We start from the raw sequence: 21,603 nt of genomic DNA, 5'->3' as shown, positions 1-21,603 counted from the left end.
CCTTCAAAAACCCGTCAATGGAGCAGAGGCTTTTAACTGCAGTCTTATCTCCTGTAAACATAGGCTTTGACATAGATAGGAGTGATAATTTAGGCTTTATCTAGCTCAAGTGATAAATTTACTGCCGGGAATATAGGGGAAACAATGCAAAACCTTCATTGATAAAAGAGACTTGTGTAAACAACTTGCAACATTTTTTAACGCAAACAACAGGAATTCTGCAGATGCTGGAAATTCAAGCAACACACATCAAAGTTGCTGGTGAACGCAGCAGGCCAGGCAGCATCTATAGGAAGAGGCGCAGTCGACGTTTCAGGCCGAGACCCTTTTCCTTCAGTTAGTCCTGACGAAGGGTCTCGGCCTGAAACGTCGACTGCGCCTCTTCCTATAGATGCTGCCTGGCCTGCTGCATTCACCAGCAACTTTGATGTGTGTTGCAACATTTTTTAATGGTGAACACATGCAGTGCCAATAGTTGTTACTCAGAGTGGTACCAACCAGTTTAAAGCTACTTTGTGATTAACAACTTACTTTTTACTGAGTAATATTGCCACATTATTTTTAAAAATACCTGTCAATGTGTTGACTTAGGTATATTCAAATTTCAAAGTAAATGCATTATCAAAGTGCATACATGTCACCACAGAACATGGGTATAACATGGCTGTAACTTAGAGAATGTCTGTTGCTTACACATTCTCCACCTCCCTTCTGACCCATGCTGTCTCCAGCTCTCAATCTTCTGAGTTCTCAGCCAAGCTTACCCCTCACCATATCCACAAGCTCTTTGAGATACCAGGAACTCATCCATTTCCAGTTACTCCACTTTCTTTGGTCGTACTTGTTCTGCTGTGTCTTCAGTGGCCTCAAGAATGGGAAACTCCTCCCTAAACCTCTCCGCCCCTCTCCCAGCATGGCTCCCCAAAACCTGCTTATCCCAACATTTTCTTATGAAACTCCTTGAGTAATCTTACTCAAATAACAAGTCCATCCAAACACATAAAATTTCTCGCAAACACGAGGAAATCTGCAGATGCTGGAATTTCAAGCAACACACATAAAAGAAGTTTCTGGTGAATGCAGCAGGCCAGGCAGCATCTCTAGGAAGAGTCCTGACGAAGGGTCTCGGCCTGAAACGTTGACTGTACCTCTTCCTAGAGATGCTGCCTGGCCTGCTGTGTTCACAAGCAACTTTTATGTATGTTACATTACAATTTCTGCAGTCTCTTTGATCCCGACAGACCACAACAAAGTCATACTGGCCAGCACGAGTTGTATAGTGGACCAGCTGAGACCCAAGTTCAGTTGTGACCTCCATGGTTGTCTGCGTAGAGTTTGCACATTCTCTACATAATGTGACCACGAGGGTTGTCCCAGTTACTCTGGTTTCTTTCCACATCCTAGTACATGCTGGTTGGAGAATAAAGGTAGTTGTTAATGTAGGATTAGTGGAATGGGTGATCAGGGGTTGGTGGGAACTCAAAGGACTGGAGGGCCTGTTCCTAGGCAATATGACCTGGGAATTAGCGACACAATTTGTCAAGTGCAGAAATTTTGCAACAGATATTTGGTGCCTACACCCCATTTCTGACAAAATTTGAGGACTGTGAGAGATACAAAGTTAATTAACTGCTAATTTGGGAATGACCCGTTCTATATCTGGACCAAGGTTACTGACATGCTGAAGAAGCAATCTTGCAAGATTGAGGTCAATCTGACTTGAGCAGCTGCCTGGATGGAGCTGTAATCTTCAGTCGCCATCTTGGCTTGTTACAACCACAGCATTTGATGGATGTTGAGGTGCAAGTCAATAGACTATTGTTGAAGGAACTAAATCAGTTTGTAAACATGCAGAACGTTGATAAGTACAATGCTTTGATACTCTTTTAACAGCCTTTGAAACACAGAAGTAAGGAGACTATATGGATTGCAGACCCTTTAAAAAGGATATTTTCCACCCCAACCCCCAAATGCTTTTATTAAGCTTCTTTTGACTGTTCCTTAACCATCCAATCTCAACCCAATCCTAATTGTCATGAAAAGTTCCAAACACGATGTTTGAGAAAGTCTGCCATAATCCTTCTCAGTCTAAATCAGGGCACAACTTAGCCCTTGTTCAAGAGGATTTTCTGCCTCTCCAATTTGTGAAAAGGATATCAAAGATTGCATTGATAAGCATATGTTAAGTGATACACAGTCTCCAACACACCAAATCTTTAATGAGGTGCCTTTTCAGAGAAAGCAGCTTTCAATCTGAGCCAGTGGCATAGTGACATGGTCTGGTAGAGCCATTGCCTCTCAGTGGCAGAGACTGTGGTTCGATCCTAACATCTGGCTGTGTTTGCGTGGAGTTTCCAATTATCCATGTGAGTGTGGGCATCCCCTAGATTACTGGCGGCGGCATTTGTACATCTCGAGAGACGATGGTGTGACACTTTTTCTAATAGTTCTTGGGGTTGTAGACTTGGGGCTATTTGCTCTTTCAAGAGGGGCTGTCCAGCCCCACGCTAGAGTGACAGTCTCTTTCATGTCAACTGCAGGTGAAGGAGGAAGGTGCTCTGGGTGATGCAGCTCTGGCTCTCTTGTTGATGAGCACGTTGGTCCCTGCTATCTCAGCAGGTCGTACACCACTTTTGACTGCAGCCCTCCATGCTGTCCGGTCTTCAACTGTTTCCTCCCACGTGTTGAGGTCGATGCCTGCCAGCTTCATATCGCCTTTGCAGACAGCCCTGTAGCGAAGGCATGGTCTTCCTCATGGGCGGTAACCCTTGCTCAGCTCGCCATGCAGCATGTCCTTGGGAATGCCTCCCCGATCCATCCATTTGACATGGCCCAACCATCTGAGGCGTCTGTCTGTGGCTGAGTAGTGCTTGGATGCTGTTGGCTCACTGCAGAGCCTCTGTGTCGGGGATTCTGTCCTGCCAGGAGATGTGCACCATGTGCCTGAGGCAACGTAGGTGGAACAAGTTCATCCTTTGGCTGATGTAGGGCATCCAAGCCTCGCTGGCGTAAAGGACATATGCCTGGTAGATGTGCAGCTTGGTCGTCTGTTGTTCCACACTCTCCTGTTCAGTCTGGCCATGACAGCCGCAGCTTCAGCAATCCTGCTGTTCACCACTGCTTCGAGGGACACGGATGCCCCAGCTTGATTCCACAAGTCTTAGTGTTGGATTTATTGTTAGACTGATGGCCCAATATTTTGATGCAATTATGAAGAGAATAGGCCAGCAATTATAATTTCATTAGGAGCTTGAGGACGTTTGCTGTGTCACCAAGGAGTTTAGAAAATTTTGGTCAATGTATCATGGAAAACATTCTGACTGTTTTCATCACCCACCGATCAGCCGGCATGGAGGCGCCAATGCCCAGGATCAGACAACTCCATCATGGACACCGGTGAGGACACCTTCAAAAGCCAGTGCCTCAACAATTCATCGCCCACCAAGACTGACCCATGGGGCGGAGCTAAAGATGGTTCCAGAGAGTAACTTCTCCCAGCCCATCAGAACAGTTCAAATTCTTCTAATGCCTCTTTTCCCTTTTTCAAGGTGGTGGGGGCCTTGTCTCTGGTCTACAGCTACACTCACCCCTCCCCCTCCCAGTTTCACCTATCACCTTCCCCTCCCCCACCTTTTAAATCTACTCCTCATCTCTTTTTCTCCAGTCCTGCTGAAGGGTCTCAGCCCAAAACATCAACTGTACTCTTTTCTATAGATGCTGCCTGGCCTGCTGAGTTCCTCCAGCATTGTTTCTGCATTGCTTGGATTTCCAGCATCTGCAAATTTGCTCGTTTGAAATTTCACAGCATATATATCAATGATAATAAACTTGGCTCTGATTCTGTAATTCCCATTCGCAGCTTAACCAACAATACCCAGTAGTAACTTTATTAGGTACACCTGTACACCTGCTCATTAATGCAAATATCTAATCAACCAATCATGTGTCAGCAACTCAATGCAGACGTGGTCAAGAGCTTCCGTTGTTGTTGAGACCGAACGTTACAACGGGGAAGAAATGTGATCTACGTGACTTGGACTGTGGAATGATTGTTGGTGCACGACGGGGTGATCTGAGTATTTCAGAATCAACTGATCTCCAAGAATTCACACACACAAGTCTCTGGAGTTTATTGAGAATGGTGTGAAAAACAAAACACATCCAGTGAGCAGCAGTTCTGTGGGTGAAAAAGCCTTGTTAATGAGAGATCAGAGGAGAATGGCTAGACTAGTTCAAAGTGACAGGAAGTCAACAGTAACGCAAATAACCACGTGTTACAACAGTGGCGTGCAGAAGAGCATCACTGAATGCACAAAAATTCAAACCTTGAAGTGGATGGGCTACAGTAGCAGAAGACCATGCCGGGTTCCACTCTTTTACATAATAAAGTGGCCACCGAGTGTATGTTGCTCCTTTAATATAAAGTATTCCCGCAGAGTTAGCAGAAAAAAAGCAGTATCAAGCCACAAAGAAATATCAGCATGAGGGAAAACGCCAGGTTTTAAGGGGTAGCTTGGAAGGAGAGAGAGAAGCATACAGCATGGCCTCTCACGGAAAGTACGTAATTAAAAACAGTTTTCATCTGCCACCTTTCAGTAAAACCTTACACTGAGTGGGCGCCCCGAAGAGGGAATGATATTAACTGACAGAAGGATCTACAGAGCTAACTGGAAGAACAGAGGAATCAAGTTTTTGTGGGTTTCCTTTGAGTAGGAGAAAACGCATGTGGAAAAAAAAACAAAGGTTATGGGTGTGGATGGAATCGTTGGCACTTATAACAGGGAGGTTTGGAAGAATACTTAGATAATTGAATAGAGCAGTCAGAGCTTTAGGGCAAAATCATATTACAGACAGAAAAAGGATTAAAGCTATTAAAAACCCTAGCTTTATTTGTCACATGTACATCGAAACTGCAGGGCAGACCAGAAACCGTGGCTGACTGCAGAGGTTCGCACACTGCTTCGGGATCAGGACGCTGCCTTCAGATCGCGGGGCAGGATGACTCCAAGGTCAGGAGAGCTGTGCTCTCCCATGCCATCAGGAAGGCAAAGTGAGGTACTCACAGAAAATTCAAAGACACCTTTGTAACACCAGGGTCATGAGGCACATGTGGCAAGGTATACAAATCAGAACAAATTACAAGTCCACCCTACACATTAACAACAGCGATGCCTCCCTTCTTAAAAGCCTAATTGCCTTCAGTGCACGATATGATACAATGAGTAATGTGATATCAAGGAAAGCCTCCCTCTCCCCGAGGAACAGGCATTCTGTCTGGACGTAGTCAATGTGAGGAGGATCCTGGCAAGGATAAACCCATGCCACAGCTCTGAGGCCAGACAACATACCTGATCAGGTGCTCAGGGACTGTACAGCCCAGCTAACAGAGGTTTTAGCAGAATTTGAAACAGTCCACTGTCCCTGCAGTCTTCAAGGCAGCCAGCATTATTCTGGTGCCAAAGAGAGTGACAATAACTGGCCTGAATGATTACCGCCCAGTGGCACTGACCAACATTCATGAAGTGCTTTCAGCAGCTGGTAATTGATTGTATAAAATTCCACCTTCCAGATGTGTTGGACCCTTTCCAGTTTGCTTCCCACTGAGACTGGTCTACTGATGTCAGAGCCTTGGAGTTCCACTCTGTTCTGTGCCACCTAGAAAATAATGTCCTATTTGCCAGAACGTTGTTCGTCAACTTCACCTTGGCGCTTAACACCATCATCCCTCAGAGGTAGATGGGTAAACCATCCTCGTTGTGAGTCAACACACCTCTCCGTAACTGAATCATAGACGTCTTCATGGAAAGACCCCAGTCAGTTCAAGTTGGCAGCAACATTACAAGCTCCATCACACTGAGCACTGGTGATCTCCTCTGTTGTTCACAGGCTGCCTCGCAAACGCATTGTCCGATCCAGCTCCAGCTACATCAAGCAACATACATCAAAGTTGCTGGTGAACGCAGCAGGCCAGGCAGCATCTATAGGAAGAGGTGCAGTCGACGTTTCAGGCCGAGACCCTTCGTCAGGACTAACTGAAGGAAGAGTGAGTAAGGGATTTGAAAGCTGGAGGGGGAGGGGGAGATGCAAAATGATAGGAGAAGACAGGAGGGGGAGGGATAGAGCCGAGAGCTGGACAGGTGATAGGCAAAGGGGGTACGAGAGGATCATGGGACAGGAGGCCTAGGGAGAAAGACGGGGGGGGGGTGACCCAGAGGATGGGCAAGAGGTATATTCAGAGGGACAGAGGGAGAAAAAGGAGAGTGAGAGAAAGAATGTGTGCATAAAAATGAGTAACAGCTGGGGTACGAGGGGGAGGTGGGGCCTAGCGGAAGTTAGAGAAGTCAATGTTCATGCCATCAGGTTGGAGGCTACCCAGACGGAATATAAGGTGTTGTTCCTCCAACCTGAGTGTGGCTTCATCTTTACAGTAGAGGAGGCTGTGGATAGACATGTCAGAATGGGAATGGGATGTGGAATTAAAATGTGTGGCCACTGGGAGATCCTGCTTTCTCTGGCGGACAGAGCGTAGATGTTCAGCAAAGCGGTCTCCCAGTCTGCGTCGGGTCTCACCAATATATAAAAGGCCACATCGGGAGCACCGGACGCAGTATATCACCCCAGTCGACTCACAGGTGAAGTGATGCCTCACCTGGAAGGACTGTTTGGGGCCCTGAATGGTGGTAAGGGAGGAAGTGTAAGGGCATGTGTAGCACTTGTTCCGCTTACATGGATAAGTGCCAGGAGGGAGATCAGTGGGGAGGGATGGGGGGGACGAATGGACAAGGGAGTTGTGTAGGGAGCGATCCCTGCGGAATGCAGAGAGAGGGGGGGAGGGAAAGATGTGCTTAGTGGTGGGATCCCGTTGGAGGTGGCGGAAGTTACGGAGAATAATATGTTGGACCCGGAGGCTGGTGGGGTGGTAGGTGAGGACCAGGGGAACCCTATTCCTAGTGGGGTGGTGGGAGGATGGAGTGAGAGCAGATGTACGTGAAATGGAGGAGATGTGTTTAAGAGCAGAGTTGATAGTGGAGGAAGGGAAGCCCCTTTCTTTAAAAAATGAAGACATCTCCCTCGTCCTAGAATGAAAAGCCTCATCCTGAGAGCAGATGCGGCGGAGACGGAGGAATTGCGAGAAGGGGATGGCGTTTTTGCAAGAGACAGGGTGAGAAGAGGAATAGTCCAGATAGCTGTGAGAGTCAGTAGGCTTATAGTAGATATCAGTGGATAAGCTGTCTCCAGAGACAGCGACAGAAAGATCTAGAAAGGGGAGGGAGGTGTCGGAAATAGACCAGGTAAACTTGAGGGCAGGGTGAAAGTTGGAGGCAAAGTTAATAAAGTCAACGAGTTCTGCATGCGTGCAGGAAGCAGCGCCAATGCAGTCGTCGATATAGCGAAGGAAAAGTGGGGGACAGATACCAGAATAGGCACGGAACATAGATTGTTCCACAAACCCAACAAAAAGGCAGGCATAGCTAGGACCCATACGGGTGCCCATAGCTACACCTTTAGTTTGGAGGAAATGGGAGGAGCAAAAGGAGAAATTATTAAGAGTAAGGACTAATTCCGCTAGACGGAGCAGAGTGGTGGTAGAGGGGAACTGATTAGGTCTGGAATCCAAAAAGAAGCGTAGAGCTTTGAGACTTTCCTGATGGGGGATGGAAGTATATAAGGACTGGACATCCATGGTGAAAATAAAGCGGTGGGGGCCAGGGAACTTAAAATCATCGAAAAGTTTAAGAGCGTGAGAAGGGAGAAAGACGGGGGGGGGGGTGACCCAGAGGATGGGCAAGAGGTATATTCAGAGGGACAGAGGGAGAAAAAGGAGAGTGAGAGAAAGAATGTGTGCATAAAAATGAGTAACAGCTGGGGTACCTGCCTGTCCTGGCCGACCTATTGTCTCAGCTTGCTCCTGCCCCACCGAACTCGTTTCTGCATACCTCGACACTATTTTATCACCCCTTGTTCAATCCCTTCCGACCTATGTTCGTGACACTTCTCACGCTCTTAAACTTTTCGATGATTTTAAGTTCCCTGGCCCCCACCACTTTATTTTCACCATGGATGTCCAGTCCTTATATACTTCCATCCCCCATCAGGAAGGTCTCAAAGCTCTACGCTTCTTTTTGGATTCCAGACCTAATCAGTTCCCCTCTACCACCACTCTGCTCCGTCTAGCGGAATTAGTCCTTACTCTTAATAATTTCTCCTTTTGCTCCTCCCATTTCCTCCAAACTAAAGGTGTAGCTATGGGCACCCGTATGGGTCCTAGCTATGCCTGCCTTTTTGTTGGGTTTGTGGAACAATCTATGTTCTGTGCCTATTCTGGTATCTGTCCCCCACTTTTCCTTCGCTATATCGACGACTGCATTGGCGCTGCTTCCTGCACGCATGCAGAACTCGTTGACTTTATTAACTTTGCCTCCAACTTTCACCCTGCCCTCAAGTTTACCTGGTCTATTTCCGACACCTCCCTCCCCTTTCTAGATCTTTCTGTCTCTGTCTCTGGAGACAGCTTATCCACTGATATCTACTATAAGCCTACTGACTCTCACAGCTATCTGGACTATTCCTCTTCTCACCCTGTCTCTTGCAAAAACGCCATCCCCTTCTCGCAATTCCTCCGTCTCCGCCGCATCTGCTCTCAGGATGAGGCTTTTCATTCTAGGACGAGGGAGATGTCTTCATTTTTTAAAGAAAGGGGCTTCCCTTCCTCCACTATCAACTCTGCTCTTAAACGCATCTCCTCCATTTCACGTACATCTGCTCTCACTCCATCCTCCCACCACCCCACTAGGAATAGGGTTCCCCTGGTCCTCACCTACCACCCCACCAGCCTCCGGGTCCAACATATTATTCTCCGTAACTTCCGCCACCTCCAACGGGATCCCACCACTAAGCACATCTTTCCCTCCCGCCCCTCTGCATTCTGCAGGGATCGCTCCCTACACAACTCCCTTGTCCATTCGTCCCCCCCATCCCTCCCCACTGATCTCCCTCCTGGCACTTATCCATGTAAGCGGAACAAGTGCTACACATGCCCTTACACTTCCTCCCTTACCACCATTCAGGGCCCCAAACAGTCCTTCCAGGTGAGGCATCACTTCACCTGTGAGTCGACTGGGGTGATATACTGCGTCCGGTGCTCCCGATGTGGCCTTTTATATATTGGTGAGACCCGACGCAGACTGGGAGACCGCTTTGCTGAACATCTACGCTCTGTCCGCCAGAGAAAGCAGGATCTCCCAGTGGCCACACATTTTAATTCCACATCCCATTCCCATTCTGACATGTCTATCCACGGCCTCCTCTACTGTAAAGATGAAGCCACACTCAGGTTGGAGGAACAACACCTTATATTCCGTCTGGGTAGCCTCCAACCTGATGGCATGAACATTGACTTCTCTAACTTCCGCTAGGCCCCACCTCCCCCTCGTACCCCAGCTGTTACTCATTTTTATGCACACATTCTTTCTCTCACTCTCCTTTTTCTCCCTCTGTCCCTCTGAATATACCTCTTGCCCATCCTCTGGGTCACCCCCCCCCCGTCTTTCTCCCTAGGCCTCCTGTCCCATGATCCTCTCGTACCCCCTTTGCCTATCACCTGTCCAGCTCTCGGCTCTATCCCTCCCCCTCCTGTCTTCTCCTATCATTTTGCATCTCCCCCTCCCCCTCCAGCTTTCAAATCCCTTACTCACTCTTCCTTCAGTTAGTCCTGACGAAGGGTCTCGGCCTGAAACGTCGACTGCACCTCTTCCTATAGATGCTGCCTGGCCTGCTGCGTTCACCAGCAACTTTGATGTATGTTGCTTGAATTTCCAGCATCTGCAGAATTCCTGTTGTTTCCAGCTACATCATCAAGTTTGCTGATGATACAACTGTAGTTGGCCTCATCAGCAACAGTGATGAGTTAGCATGTGGAGAGGCTTGTCAAATGGTGTGAGAACAACCCGAGTCTCAATATGGATAAGACAAAAGAGGTGATTGTGGATTTTAGGAAGGTGCAAGTCAACCACTCTCCAACGCAAATCAATGGCTCTGCCATGGAGAAAGTGAAGAGCACAAAGTTCCTTGGTGTGCACATAACATACAATCTAACCTGGACTCACAACACCTCCTCATTGGTCAAGACGACACATCAGCAGCTACACATTCTGAGGATATTGAGGTATGCAAGGCCTCCCAACTCCATGCTAACAACCTTCTACAGGAGGACCATTGAGAGTGTCCTGTCTAGCTACATCATTATGTGGTATGGACACTGCTAAGCACTGTACCACAAGACGCTACAGTGGATAGTGAAATCTACCAAAAGGATCACTGGGGTTTACGTCCCCCCCCAATTTGTGACATTTACTGGCAGCATTGTAGATGAAGGGCCTGAAGTATTCTCTTTTCCCTCTCTCACCTTATCTCCTTACCCGACCTTCACCTCCCTCAGGTGCTCCTCCCCTTTTCTTTCTTCCATGGCCTTCTGTCCTCTCCTTTCAGATTCCCCCTTCTCCAACCCTGTATCTCTTTCACCAATCAACTTCCCAGCTCTTTACTTCACCCCTCCCCCCCAGTTTCACCCATCACCTTGTGTTTCTCATCCCCTCCCACCACTTTCTAACTCTGACGCCTCATCTGTTTTTCCCCCAATCCTGATGAAGGGTTGCCCAAAATATCATCTATACTTTTTCCATAGACCTGGCCTGGCCTGCTGAGTTCCTCCAGCATTTTGTGTATGTTGCCTGAAGCAGAGTTGAGGATTCCTAACACCCTATCACAGAATCTCTTTGACCCACTACCTCTTTGAATTATATTTATTAACTTAAGGTGGTAATATTTTGTTTTATGTGTTGTGTGATATATATACAGTATGTCATATGAATGCACCATGGTCCAGGGGAACGTTGTTTCATTTGGTTGTATACATGTACAGTCAAATGACAATAACATTTGAACTTGATCTTGAACTTGAATGTCAAAAAGTAGTAAAATGAGTCACTTGCCTCCAATCAGATCAGCGAGGATTATGCTGGGGACAGCCCGCAAGTGTCGCCACGTTTCCGGTGCTACAATAGAATGGCCACAATCTATCAACCCTAACCGTACGTCTTTGGAATATGGGAGGTAACCAGAGCACCTGGAGGAAACCCACACAGTCACGGAGAGAACATACAAACTCCTTACGGACTGTGGTGGGAATCAAACCCTATTTGATGACGGCTGGTATTGGCAAGCAATTGCACTTGCCACTACACTATCGTGCCGCCTGAGCTGACGCACGTATGACTCCAACTCGTAAGGAATATGGAAATGAATGGAATATCTCAGACAGGCTTCCGACGGTCAGCATTGACACGGTAGGCTGAATGGCCTGTTTCTGTGTCTCTATGAACCGCTGACAATGGGTGGGAAAAGAACAACGTAGGCAGCAACACTTCAGATGCACTGCAGGACTGGTGGCTCCAGGAACAAAGGCTGCTCTGGAGGCAACACAAGTAGGCATCGAGGCAGACGATTTGGGCTCTGGATAACACACAGCTCAGCTCTGACTTCGAATGTGTCACAGCATCCACCCTCACTTGTGTCAACTCAGGCAAGTGTGACTGAGGGGAAAAAACCACAGAAAACTGATGGGAGCTAGCCTAACAGAATATGTTGAGTAACCACTCCCCACCCTCCAAGTCCAACCCGAAAAAAGCACAGCCACACACGAGTAATGTGACAAGGTGCTCTTGGAGAAACCTGGTCTCAAAGTCAAGTTTCTTCTCACATGCACAAGTACATGCATCCACAGATCAGATTGCTAAAGCCAAGCCCAGTATCTGGAGGTCAACAGGCAGAGAGCTCGAGGGAACAAATTCTACAGCAGAGGACCTTGGCAGCACGAGACCAAGCAGCCAATAGGGGAATGGTCAAAATCAACAATGTGCAAGCACGGGAGAAATAGTAGTCTGCAAGAACCAAGAGGTTACTCACAACCTAAAGAAGGTGGCGAAGGCAGGTACTCTCACAACATTTAAGAAATACTTGGACAAGCACTTGAATTGGCAGCACATCACAGGCTAATAAATGGTATTACTTTACTTGATGGTTGGCATAGACATAGTGGGCCAAGGGCTTGTTTGTATGCTGTATGGTTTTATGAAATAGAGAGGTGAGGCCATGGAAGGACTTGATGGATGAGAATTCTAAATTCAACATCTTGCTGACTGGGAGCCAATAATGGACAAGCTGGTATTCTGGGTAACAAACAAAATGGTGGAGTTTGTGTTTTGCTCCATATTCCAGCATCTGCAACCTCTTAGGTCTCCATGCTGGTATCCTGGGATGGACAGAAATTGGACCCTAGCATCCTGGTTTCACCAAACTCCTGAAGGCTTTGCACTGTGTATATAGTGAACTAGTGTAGGTACACATCATCACTGGGTAAACATTTAAATAAGAGAAAATACGATGTGATGAGGGGTATCGGCCAAAATGCTGACTGTTTAGTTCCCTCTGTGGATGCTGCCTGACCTGCTGAGTTCCTCCAGCACTCTGTGTCGCTCTGGATTAACAGCATCTGCATTCTCACTTGTGTTTATAATCTGATCTCAGTCTAGCCCAAACTTGCAAATGAGTTTCAATATAAAGGCAACACACACAAAATGCTAGAGGAACTCAACAGGCCAGGCAGCATCTATAGAAAAAAGTAAACAGTCGACGTTTCAGACCAAGATCCTTCATCAGAACTGGAAAAAAAAATAAGTTAGAGCAAAAAGATGGGAAGAAGAGGCACAAGGTGGCAGGTGATAGGTGAATCTGCAAGAGGGGGAGGAGTGAAGTAAAGAGCTGGGAAGCTGAGGAGTGAAGGATTAAAGGGTTGGAGAAGGGGAATCTGATAGGAGAGGGTAGAAGACCATGGAAGAAAGGGAAGGGGGAAGAGCACCAGAGGGAGGTGATGGGCAGGTAAGGAGACAAGGTGAGAGAAGGAAATGGGAATGGTGTTGGGGGAGGGGAGCAATTACCAGAAATTCATCACCTGCACTTCTTCCTCTTCTCCCCCCATGTTGTTGGTGTAACTTCTCAACTTTTTTTCCAGTTCTGATGAAGGGTCTCAGCCTGAAACGACTGTTTACTCTTTTCCATTGATGCTGCCTGGCCTGCTGAGTTCCTCCAGCATTTTGTGTGTGTTGCTTGGATTTCCAGCATCTGCAGACTTTCTTGTCTTTAAACATAAAAGCAGTGCCACCCTGCCTTTCTCCTGAATCAGGCAGTTGTGTCCAAGTTCCGGGCACAAAATCTAGGCTGACATTCCAGAACTGCTTCCGGTCCCTTCCTTTCCTGCCCTGATGAAGGATTTTAGCCCTAAACATTGACTGTTCATTCCCCTCCGGAATTGAATACCAGCATAGAAATGCATTTTATGTGTTGCTCGAGATTTCCAGCAGTGTTCATTCAAGAAATATTATGTATCCTAGGTGGTGAATTGTGGGTGAGACAGATGTTCCACCTAACCCTGCTGGTGGGCGTCAATGCTCTTTCAGTGAAGAACGACAAGAGGTACAAAGATTCAACCCTAATTTCTGCCCTACCCCACACTGGTGCCCTGCATAACCTTTATTCCTCAACCCTTGCGGCTGCATGCTGTGTGTGTGCTACCCATCTGCCATTACAAAAGGGAATTTGCTCAGAAGCACTTTGAAATAAGTGGGAAGAATGCTACATGTAATGCAACCATTATATACTTATAACAATTATATGAAGGTATATACACTTTTGTTATGAGTGTATGAATACATACTTATATGTGTGACTGTGTATACTTACGGATAATGCCACAGTCATCAGATACTGGTACTTGGGTTTTATAGGATTGCTTTTATATTTATGTTTTTTATGCTTATTGTGTTTTTTATGCTGCAGCAACAAGCTGGAGCAACAATCACGCCGATCTCCTTTACATTCATGTGCAGAAGGATAAAAATAAACAATCTTGAACATTGAAATAAACAGTAATTATGAAAATGTGAAAAGGTGCTGGCAGGCTGATTTCAAACTAAAAATTTGAGTTCAGAAGTAATAACGTCTTCCCGCAATGGGAATGCACCTGGAGTGTTGTGTATAACTTTTGTTCGGCTTCCTTTCCTTACCCAAAAAGGAATGGACTTGTAAAGAGAGTTCAATGAAGATTTGCCAGACTGATCTCTATGATAGTGAGCTTGTGTAATAGGAGACTGGTTGTCCAGATCTGTATTCACTAAAGTTTAACAGAATGAGGGGTGATTGCATTGAAACTTGCAAAACTCTTACACAGCTCATCAGGGAAAATATTTCCCCTGGCTGGGATTGGTGTCTAGACAGTCAGATATAACCTCAGAATAAGGGCTCGGACATTGAGGACTGGAACAAAACAACATTTGTTTGGAATTCACCATCTCTGGGAGTGCTGTGTATGCTTAATTGTTATGTTTATCCAAATTAGAGATTGATAGATTTTGGGATATTAAAGGGAATCCGGTGTTATGCAGATAGGGCAGGAAAAGGACAAAGGTAAGAGGTCAGCCATCATCTTGATGAATGGCAGAGCAGGCTTGAGGGACCAGATTACCAAACCTGCTCCTAAATCCAAAGCTTTTATGTCTTATTTCACAACAGGCATTAGCTGCCTGTTATCTGTAACCTTCCTCAAAGAATCACAGACTACACAAAGGTATTTATACAGAGCCAGTGTAATCACTGTCAGTGGACAGTCACAACATCCCACAGGTCATTTAAGGTTTGAGAGGTGATTAAGCCCAGCAAATATTATAACAATATTGCAAAGTTCTGTGGGCTATGAAGGATCAGTAACACAGAAGGATTTCAGATTTACTTCTCAAAATATGAAACACGATTAACTGTTGCAACAGAATTGCACAAAAGTCAGCCACCCCATTAAAAAAAAGGAAATGCTGTTTAAGTCATTAAGTATTGTGCTTCATAGGAAAAATGAAACAGTTTCTGATGCCTTGTGTAATAGAGTGATGGAAAGGCAAAATTCCCAATACAGTGCTGACTCCATATCTAAATTTCATTCACAGGAACCATTAATCAGTGTATACATTATGCAATAGCCATACCCCTTGCTTCAAGACAGACCAAAATAAGCCATATTCAACATAATTCGACAAGATATTTTTCATTGAGGAATTAATGACTGCTTACTATAGAGGTCATCACCTATACACATGGTCAGTGTGAACGTAGCTCCAAGTCACCGAAAGCTCTGCTGCCCCAGATCCTAACTTGCATGGTTTCTTTCACCTTTCAAGTTTGCCAGCTGACCACGGCCATGTCTTCATAGCAAAAATCACCACCCTCACATGCCACTCCCTTTCTCGAGCCATCTGCCCACCTACAACACCGCAGAATCTGCCGATATCTACCGAGAATGCAGACACTGGAATCGGAAGCAGCCGAGCATCTGCTAAAGAAACCCAGTGGGTCAAGCGTCTGTGGGAGGGAAAAGAATTGTCAATGTTTCTGGTCGAAACCCTGCATCAGGGTTTTGACCCAAATGTCAACAATTCCTACCTTCCCCACCCCCCACCATGCTGCTTGACCCTATAAGTTCCTCCAGATTCTGTTTCTTACTCCAAAATCTGTGTTGTGCGTATTTTCACTTTCACTGCACTTCCATTTTTCTTGCTCCCGTCACTGGTAGCAGTACCTTCAACACCATTCTCCACATTCCCTCTCCACCTTCCTTCAAACCGCAAGTCTTGAAGCCTGTTACAATATTTGATCTGATGTCAGATGCTGTCAGCGCACCGCTAGAGTCTAGTACATGAAAATAAATCGTCGCTGAATCAGTTTCTTAGATGAGATTAGTGTCTTTATAAATAATTCACCATTCTCTCCGACCCTACTCCAACTAATGACAACACACGCAAAACTTATCCCAAGTCAAAACTAATACCAGGTACACCTGTATCAGAGTATTCCTCACCATTCCCATACAACTTGGCTCTCAAACATTTCAGAATCTGCTTTAATATCACTGACAGACATCATAAAATTTGTTGTTTTTGGAGGAAACATGCATGGCATTGGTGCTTTGTAATAGAATGCATTGATCTGACAGTATATTGTTGAGAAAGATGTATATGAATTGCAATTCCTGTGTATAGTACGAATAAAGAATAGGATTAAAATAAGCAAATTCCCAATATGTCCTGCATGAGCTACATGACCCTCAAACTCACACACTCTCAACACTCATCCTACTGTAAGCTAGTCACCATTTTACCCCATACTGTCTCATGCCCTGCCACACAGAGAGCTTACACTGTGACTTTGTCAGGCAACTGCCTTCCACCCTCTGAAAGTGTGGTGAAGGGAAAGCCAAGGGAAATCTGCACACCACAACACCCTTCGTTCATGATCAACTACAGGCAGCCAGTGCACTGGTCAGGGGAGCACCACAGAAAGCTAGTTCCCTGTAAGGGACTGAGCCAGTACGTCATTCATCGTTGTGACATTTCAAAGCCAATGAAGTGCTTCAAGTGCTGTTGCTATGGAGGCAGAAATAATTTCCACACTGCAGGATCCTGTGAGCAGCAATGAGTTAAACGACCAGATAAAAGTGTCATTGAGCTACTGTTAGTAGACCACTGACCCGAATCCCAGAGATCTGGGCTCAATCCAACAGGTTCTCCCTTTGACCCCATGAGTATTCTCCCACATCCCAAAATGTACAGGTTGTAAGGTTAATTGGCCATTGTGAGGTAACCCCTGGTGTATAGGCAACTAGTAGAATTGTGGGGGGGGGGGTTCACGTCTATGTGAGGAGAATTAAAAACTGCAACTGGATCTTCGACTTCCTCACTGAAAGACCACAATCTGTGCAGATTGGAAAAAAACATCTCTACCTAGTGACAATCAACACTGGTGCACCTCAGGGATGTATGCTATGCCCATCGCTCTACTCTCTCTCTACACCCATGATGTGTGGCTAGGCACGGCTCAAATGCCATCTATCAATTTGCTGATGACGCAGCTACTGCTGGCAGAATCTCAGATGGTGATGAGCGGGTGTGCAGGAGTGAGATATACCAGCTAGTTGAGTGGTGTCGCAGTTACAACCTTGCACTCAATGTCAGTGAAACCAAGGAACTGATTGTGGACTTAAGAAAGGGTGAAACAAGGCTATACACACCAGTCCTCAGAGGCATTAGAAGCAGGGAGAGTGAGCAATTTCAAGCTGCTGGATATCAATATCTGAGGACCTAACCTGGACCAAATGTATCGATGGAGCTATAAAGAAGGCAAGACAGTGGCTATATTTCATTGGGAGTTTGAGGAGACTAGGTATGTCACTAAAAACACTCACATAAATCTCCACGGATGTACCATGGACAGCTTTCTAACTGGCTGCATCACTGTCTGGTATGGTGGGTGCTGCACTGGATCACAGGATCAAAGTAAGCTGCAGAGAGTTGTGACATTAGTCAGCTCCATCATCGGCACTAGCCTCCACAGTATCCAGGACATCTTCAAGGAGCGGTGCCTCAAAATAGCGTGTCCATCATTAAGGACCCCTATCACTCAGGATATGTCCTGTCCTCATTGCTACCATCAGGAAGGAGGTACAGAAGCCTGAAGGCACACCCTCAAAAATTCAGAAACAGCTTCTTCCCCTCTGCCATCTGATTTCTGTATGGACATTGAACCCATGAACACTACCAAATTACTTTTTTATTTCTAGTTTTGCACTATTTATTTAATTTAACTAACACGTGTGTTATTTAATACACATAATTACTCACTATTTTTTCTCTACTATGTATTGCACTGTACTGCTGCTGCAAAGTTAACAAACTTCACAACATAGGTCGGTGATATTAAACCCGATTCTGATTTCAAATGGGGTTAGTGGAAATGGGTGGCCGGTGGTCGTCACGGACTTGGGCTGAAGGGCCTGTTTTCATTCTATGACTGTACAATCTGTTGTCTGCTTGTATTTGAAAATTAAATATTGAGGTAAAAGTTAGTGATCTTCTCCCAAAATAACAGGCAGGGTATCTTTTATGTGCCAGAGGGTGAAGTGGCAGTGAATAACCCAGCTGGCAGGCTGCGATGACAGTACACTCCCCACTGCATTGTCAGCCTTTCACTGTGCCTCGAGCCCACCACCTTTTGACTTTGGGAGGGACTGCCTCCTTTGATGCACACTTAGGCAGGCAGATGTCACACGCAAAGCAGGATCTCAATCTGCTGCCTCTCATCTTCATCTGCTCACTTGTGAGGAGGGCTGAAAGGGGAGAGCTGGTGGGGTTAGGGCAAGTGGGCTTTCACTAAATACTCTTATCAGCATTTAGTCTAACCAACACTACAGAGGCCGATTACCTAGTCACTACCTCTATCCTCCTTGTGGGGTTTGGTTTCTGTTACTTTCAACCACTGCATCACAATTGATAGATTTAATCTCACAACATTTAAGACCAGCAATTGAATTGCTACGGCTAAATGACTAAATGCAGGTAAATGAGGCTAATACAGGTAGTGACAATGGTCAGCGTGTTTGTAGTGGGTTAAGGGGCTTGTTTCTATGATGTATCGCGGACTCATGCACTCCAGCATCACAGAAGGCAAGTTTCCCTTTTGGGATCACAGTGGGCCAGACTGCTTGCCAGCTCACCTGAGATCCATGGCTTTTTTTTGCCAGATAGACACCCAGACATCCAAAGGAAAACAGATCCACTCAGTACAAGCACACACATGGGGGCAACAACTAAAGCTTAGTGAAAGGAATCAGAGGGCCTGGAAAATTTCTACAAAGATCAGACCAGGGTTGAGATGACACACATCTTTGAAGGATGTGGATACCTGGGCCCCATCACTAGATAAGGTTGAAGGATTAATGAACCTGATAAGGCCCTTTCAGATCGTTTCACAGGAGAGGGAGATGATTCAACAACTTTGGCCACTGAGAAATTTATCTTTCGAACGAGATTACCGTGTTCACTACACAAAGAGTGGTTTAAACAGCAGCAGCATTGAAGAGGAAGGTAGGGACAGCAGATATCTGGGAATAGTTTGAGATGAACTGCAGTGAAGGAGAAACACCAGCAGTAACCACAACGGCGTTTCCGTTCCGTGCCTTCCGAATAAATCAAAGCGACCCCAAGCCAACGCTGAGACGCGCGGGGCATTTCAAACGCACCCCGCCAGCAAATTCCACCGAGAACCGGATTCTCTCGCACTCCCGTTATCTTGCAACCTTCTCAAAGTTTCCGCCAGCTGCAGGCTCAGCCGTGAGAATGCCCCGAAGCTTGCGGTAACGGGGGCATGTCGATTTATCCAAGCCTCCTTACCCAATTTCCGAAACAGGCACAAGTTCCAGACCCCCAAACACATTGCTAAACGAAAGCTCCCCACTGATCCCCAAAACTTGCAAAGCCACAAAACTATTACCTCAGTGAACCGATTCTTTGCAAAGAAGGACATACAGATCAAAAGCAATCTGGTTAAACAATTCACCCCGTTTCTTGCGCGCACACACTTCACCTGGATCCTGGGAGGCTGTTAAAACACCGAGAAACAAAACGACGAAGATCGTTGACTTCCACTGCAATAGGCACCTGCGAAGAGTGAAGCGGGGGGGGAAAGTTAGAAATACACGCAAAAGTTCTTTTTTTTAGCTGGTTGTTTTTAGAGTCGGGGTAAGTTTTCCTAACTAGTGAAAGGATCATACACAGACTGGGACACTCACCTCCCATGCATGGCTACGACTGCTATGACTTGCACAAAGCAGTAGCCGGCAGAAACGAGGGACTTGTATTTTCCCAGCCGTGGCTGAACAGCTGACTCAAGAACAACGAGTATTTGAAAGGGGGGGGGGAGAAAGGGAGCCGCGAGGGGGGAGGCAGAGAGGCGGGCAAAATGTATTAACTCTCTCTGCCCCGGACTGTGGAATTCCCCTGGGTCCTATTGCCTGGTTAACCAAAAGTCGTCAAATCGAAGCTTTCACACAAATGAATGGCTGGGTGTCGTTAATTCAAATCTGATGTACACATCTATTTGAACCAGGGAGGGAGGGGCGAAAGATTATCCCATGGGCAAACGTTCTCCCTCTGTCCTGTTCCCTAATCTCTGATTCTGCCCACGACACGGGAAGATCTGACTCAGAGGACACTGGCATTTGAAAATCCAACTCGGCAGATATTAGAAATCTGAATCATAACCAGAAAATGCAGATGGCAACACTCAGCAAGCCAGGGCAGCATGTTTGGAAAGATGGTGAATCACGTCTCGCTTTGTTTCCCTCTATAGATGCTGCCTGACCCGCTGATTTCCGCTAACAGCTCGTTTTCTGCCGACTTATTGTTTCCATGACAATGTTTCTGTGTTTCTTTTTCTACAGAAGCTGCTTGATCTGTTGAGTGCTTCCAGCATCATCTGCACTTAAAGTGTCTATCCTTATTTCCTGTGTGTATGTTTTCATGTTCTGTCTTTCCCACTGCACTGTGCTGAGTGTGGATATAAACCGGCCATCTCTCCCTCCTGGCAATACAACCATTGGCAGCTGAGCTGCCCAAATATAGTTATTCCTATCTCAGGTTGGGGGACATAATTTCATCTGTCCCTGGTGTTGCTGATTTACTGTGTATCAGGCCTGTTGATGCAACCACCCACCAGTTTCCACCCAGCTCACAAGAGTCACCTGCTGCTTGTTTCAAACTCATCACCTGCAGCCTATTTAACCCCAATTTTCATCCACAGTCCTTGCTCACACATTGAACCAGCCGGCCTCAACCAGTTGCTCCTAGCTTTCACTCTCCCTGCCTAAAGTTTACCTCATTGCCTGTTGTGATTGATTTCTGTTACCCCTTACTTTATAGCCCCTTGTGGCTTGTTATTTTGCAGTGCGTTATTAAAGTTACTGTTCAAAGATGAATGGTCTCTGCATTGGGGTTAAACCTCCACTATGTTTCCTGACATTGTTAGAAATGGAGAAATAATCTACCATCAAGCACCCTCAACATCCAGGCCATACTCTCCTCTCTCTACGACCATCCCTTAGGCCGTAATCTCCACTCTCTACAACCATCCCGTAGGCTTTCCCTCCTCTCTCTACTACCGTCCAGGCCGTACTCTTCTCTCACTACTACCATCCCGTAGGCCATCCTCTCCTCTGTCTACTACCGTCCCGTAGGCTGTACTCTCCTCTCTCTGCTACCATCCTGTAGGCCGTATTCTCTTCCCTCTATAGTAAATATATATCTGTCTATTAAATAGTTCAATTAAGATGAGTAGTATAAAAACCAGAAATTTTTTAATAAGGTAGTGAGGTAGTTTTCATTGGTTGAGTGTCCATTTAGAATTTGGATGGCGGAGTGGTTGAAGCTGTACCTGAATTGCTGAGTCTGTGCCTTCAGGCTTCTATACCTACTTCCTGATGGTAGCAATGAAAAGGGGGCATGTCCTGGGTGGTGGGGTCCTTGATGATGGAAACCACTTTTCTGAGGCACCGCTCTTTGAAAATGTCTTGGATACCATGGAGGCTAGTACCCATGATGGGGCTAACTAATTTTACAACTCTCTGCAGCTTACTACAATCCTGTGCAGTAGCCCCCCCCCCAATACCAGACA

General features: G+C 46.2%; 1 protein-coding gene across 1 annotated transcript in view; it reads right to left on the bottom strand.

Annotated features, from left to right (window-relative positions):
- col18a1a (collagen type XVIII alpha 1 chain a) overlaps positions 1-19,878 on the bottom strand; it is a 291,702-nt gene extending 271,824 nt beyond the window's left edge. The window contains exons 1-2 of the mRNA XM_063051689.1: positions 19,724-19,878; positions 19,519-19,592 (exon numbers count right to left, since the gene is read on the bottom strand). Coding sequence (XP_062907759.1) covers positions 19,519-19,592; positions 19,724-19,734 — 85 coding nt within the window. The 5' untranslated portion in view covers positions 19,735-19,878. The remainder of the gene's footprint in view (positions 1-19,518; positions 19,593-19,723) is intronic.
- Positions 19,879-21,603: the final 1,725 nt, after the last annotated feature.

This window comes from Mobula hypostoma, chromosome 6, assembly GCF_963921235.1.
Source record: "Mobula hypostoma chromosome 6, sMobHyp1.1, whole genome shotgun sequence".
In the NCBI taxonomy this organism is placed as follows: domain Eukaryota; kingdom Metazoa; phylum Chordata; class Chondrichthyes; order Myliobatiformes; family Myliobatidae; genus Mobula; species Mobula hypostoma.
The sequence above is the reverse complement of the archived record's forward strand: the minus strand, read 5'-3'. Positions and strand labels throughout refer to the sequence as shown.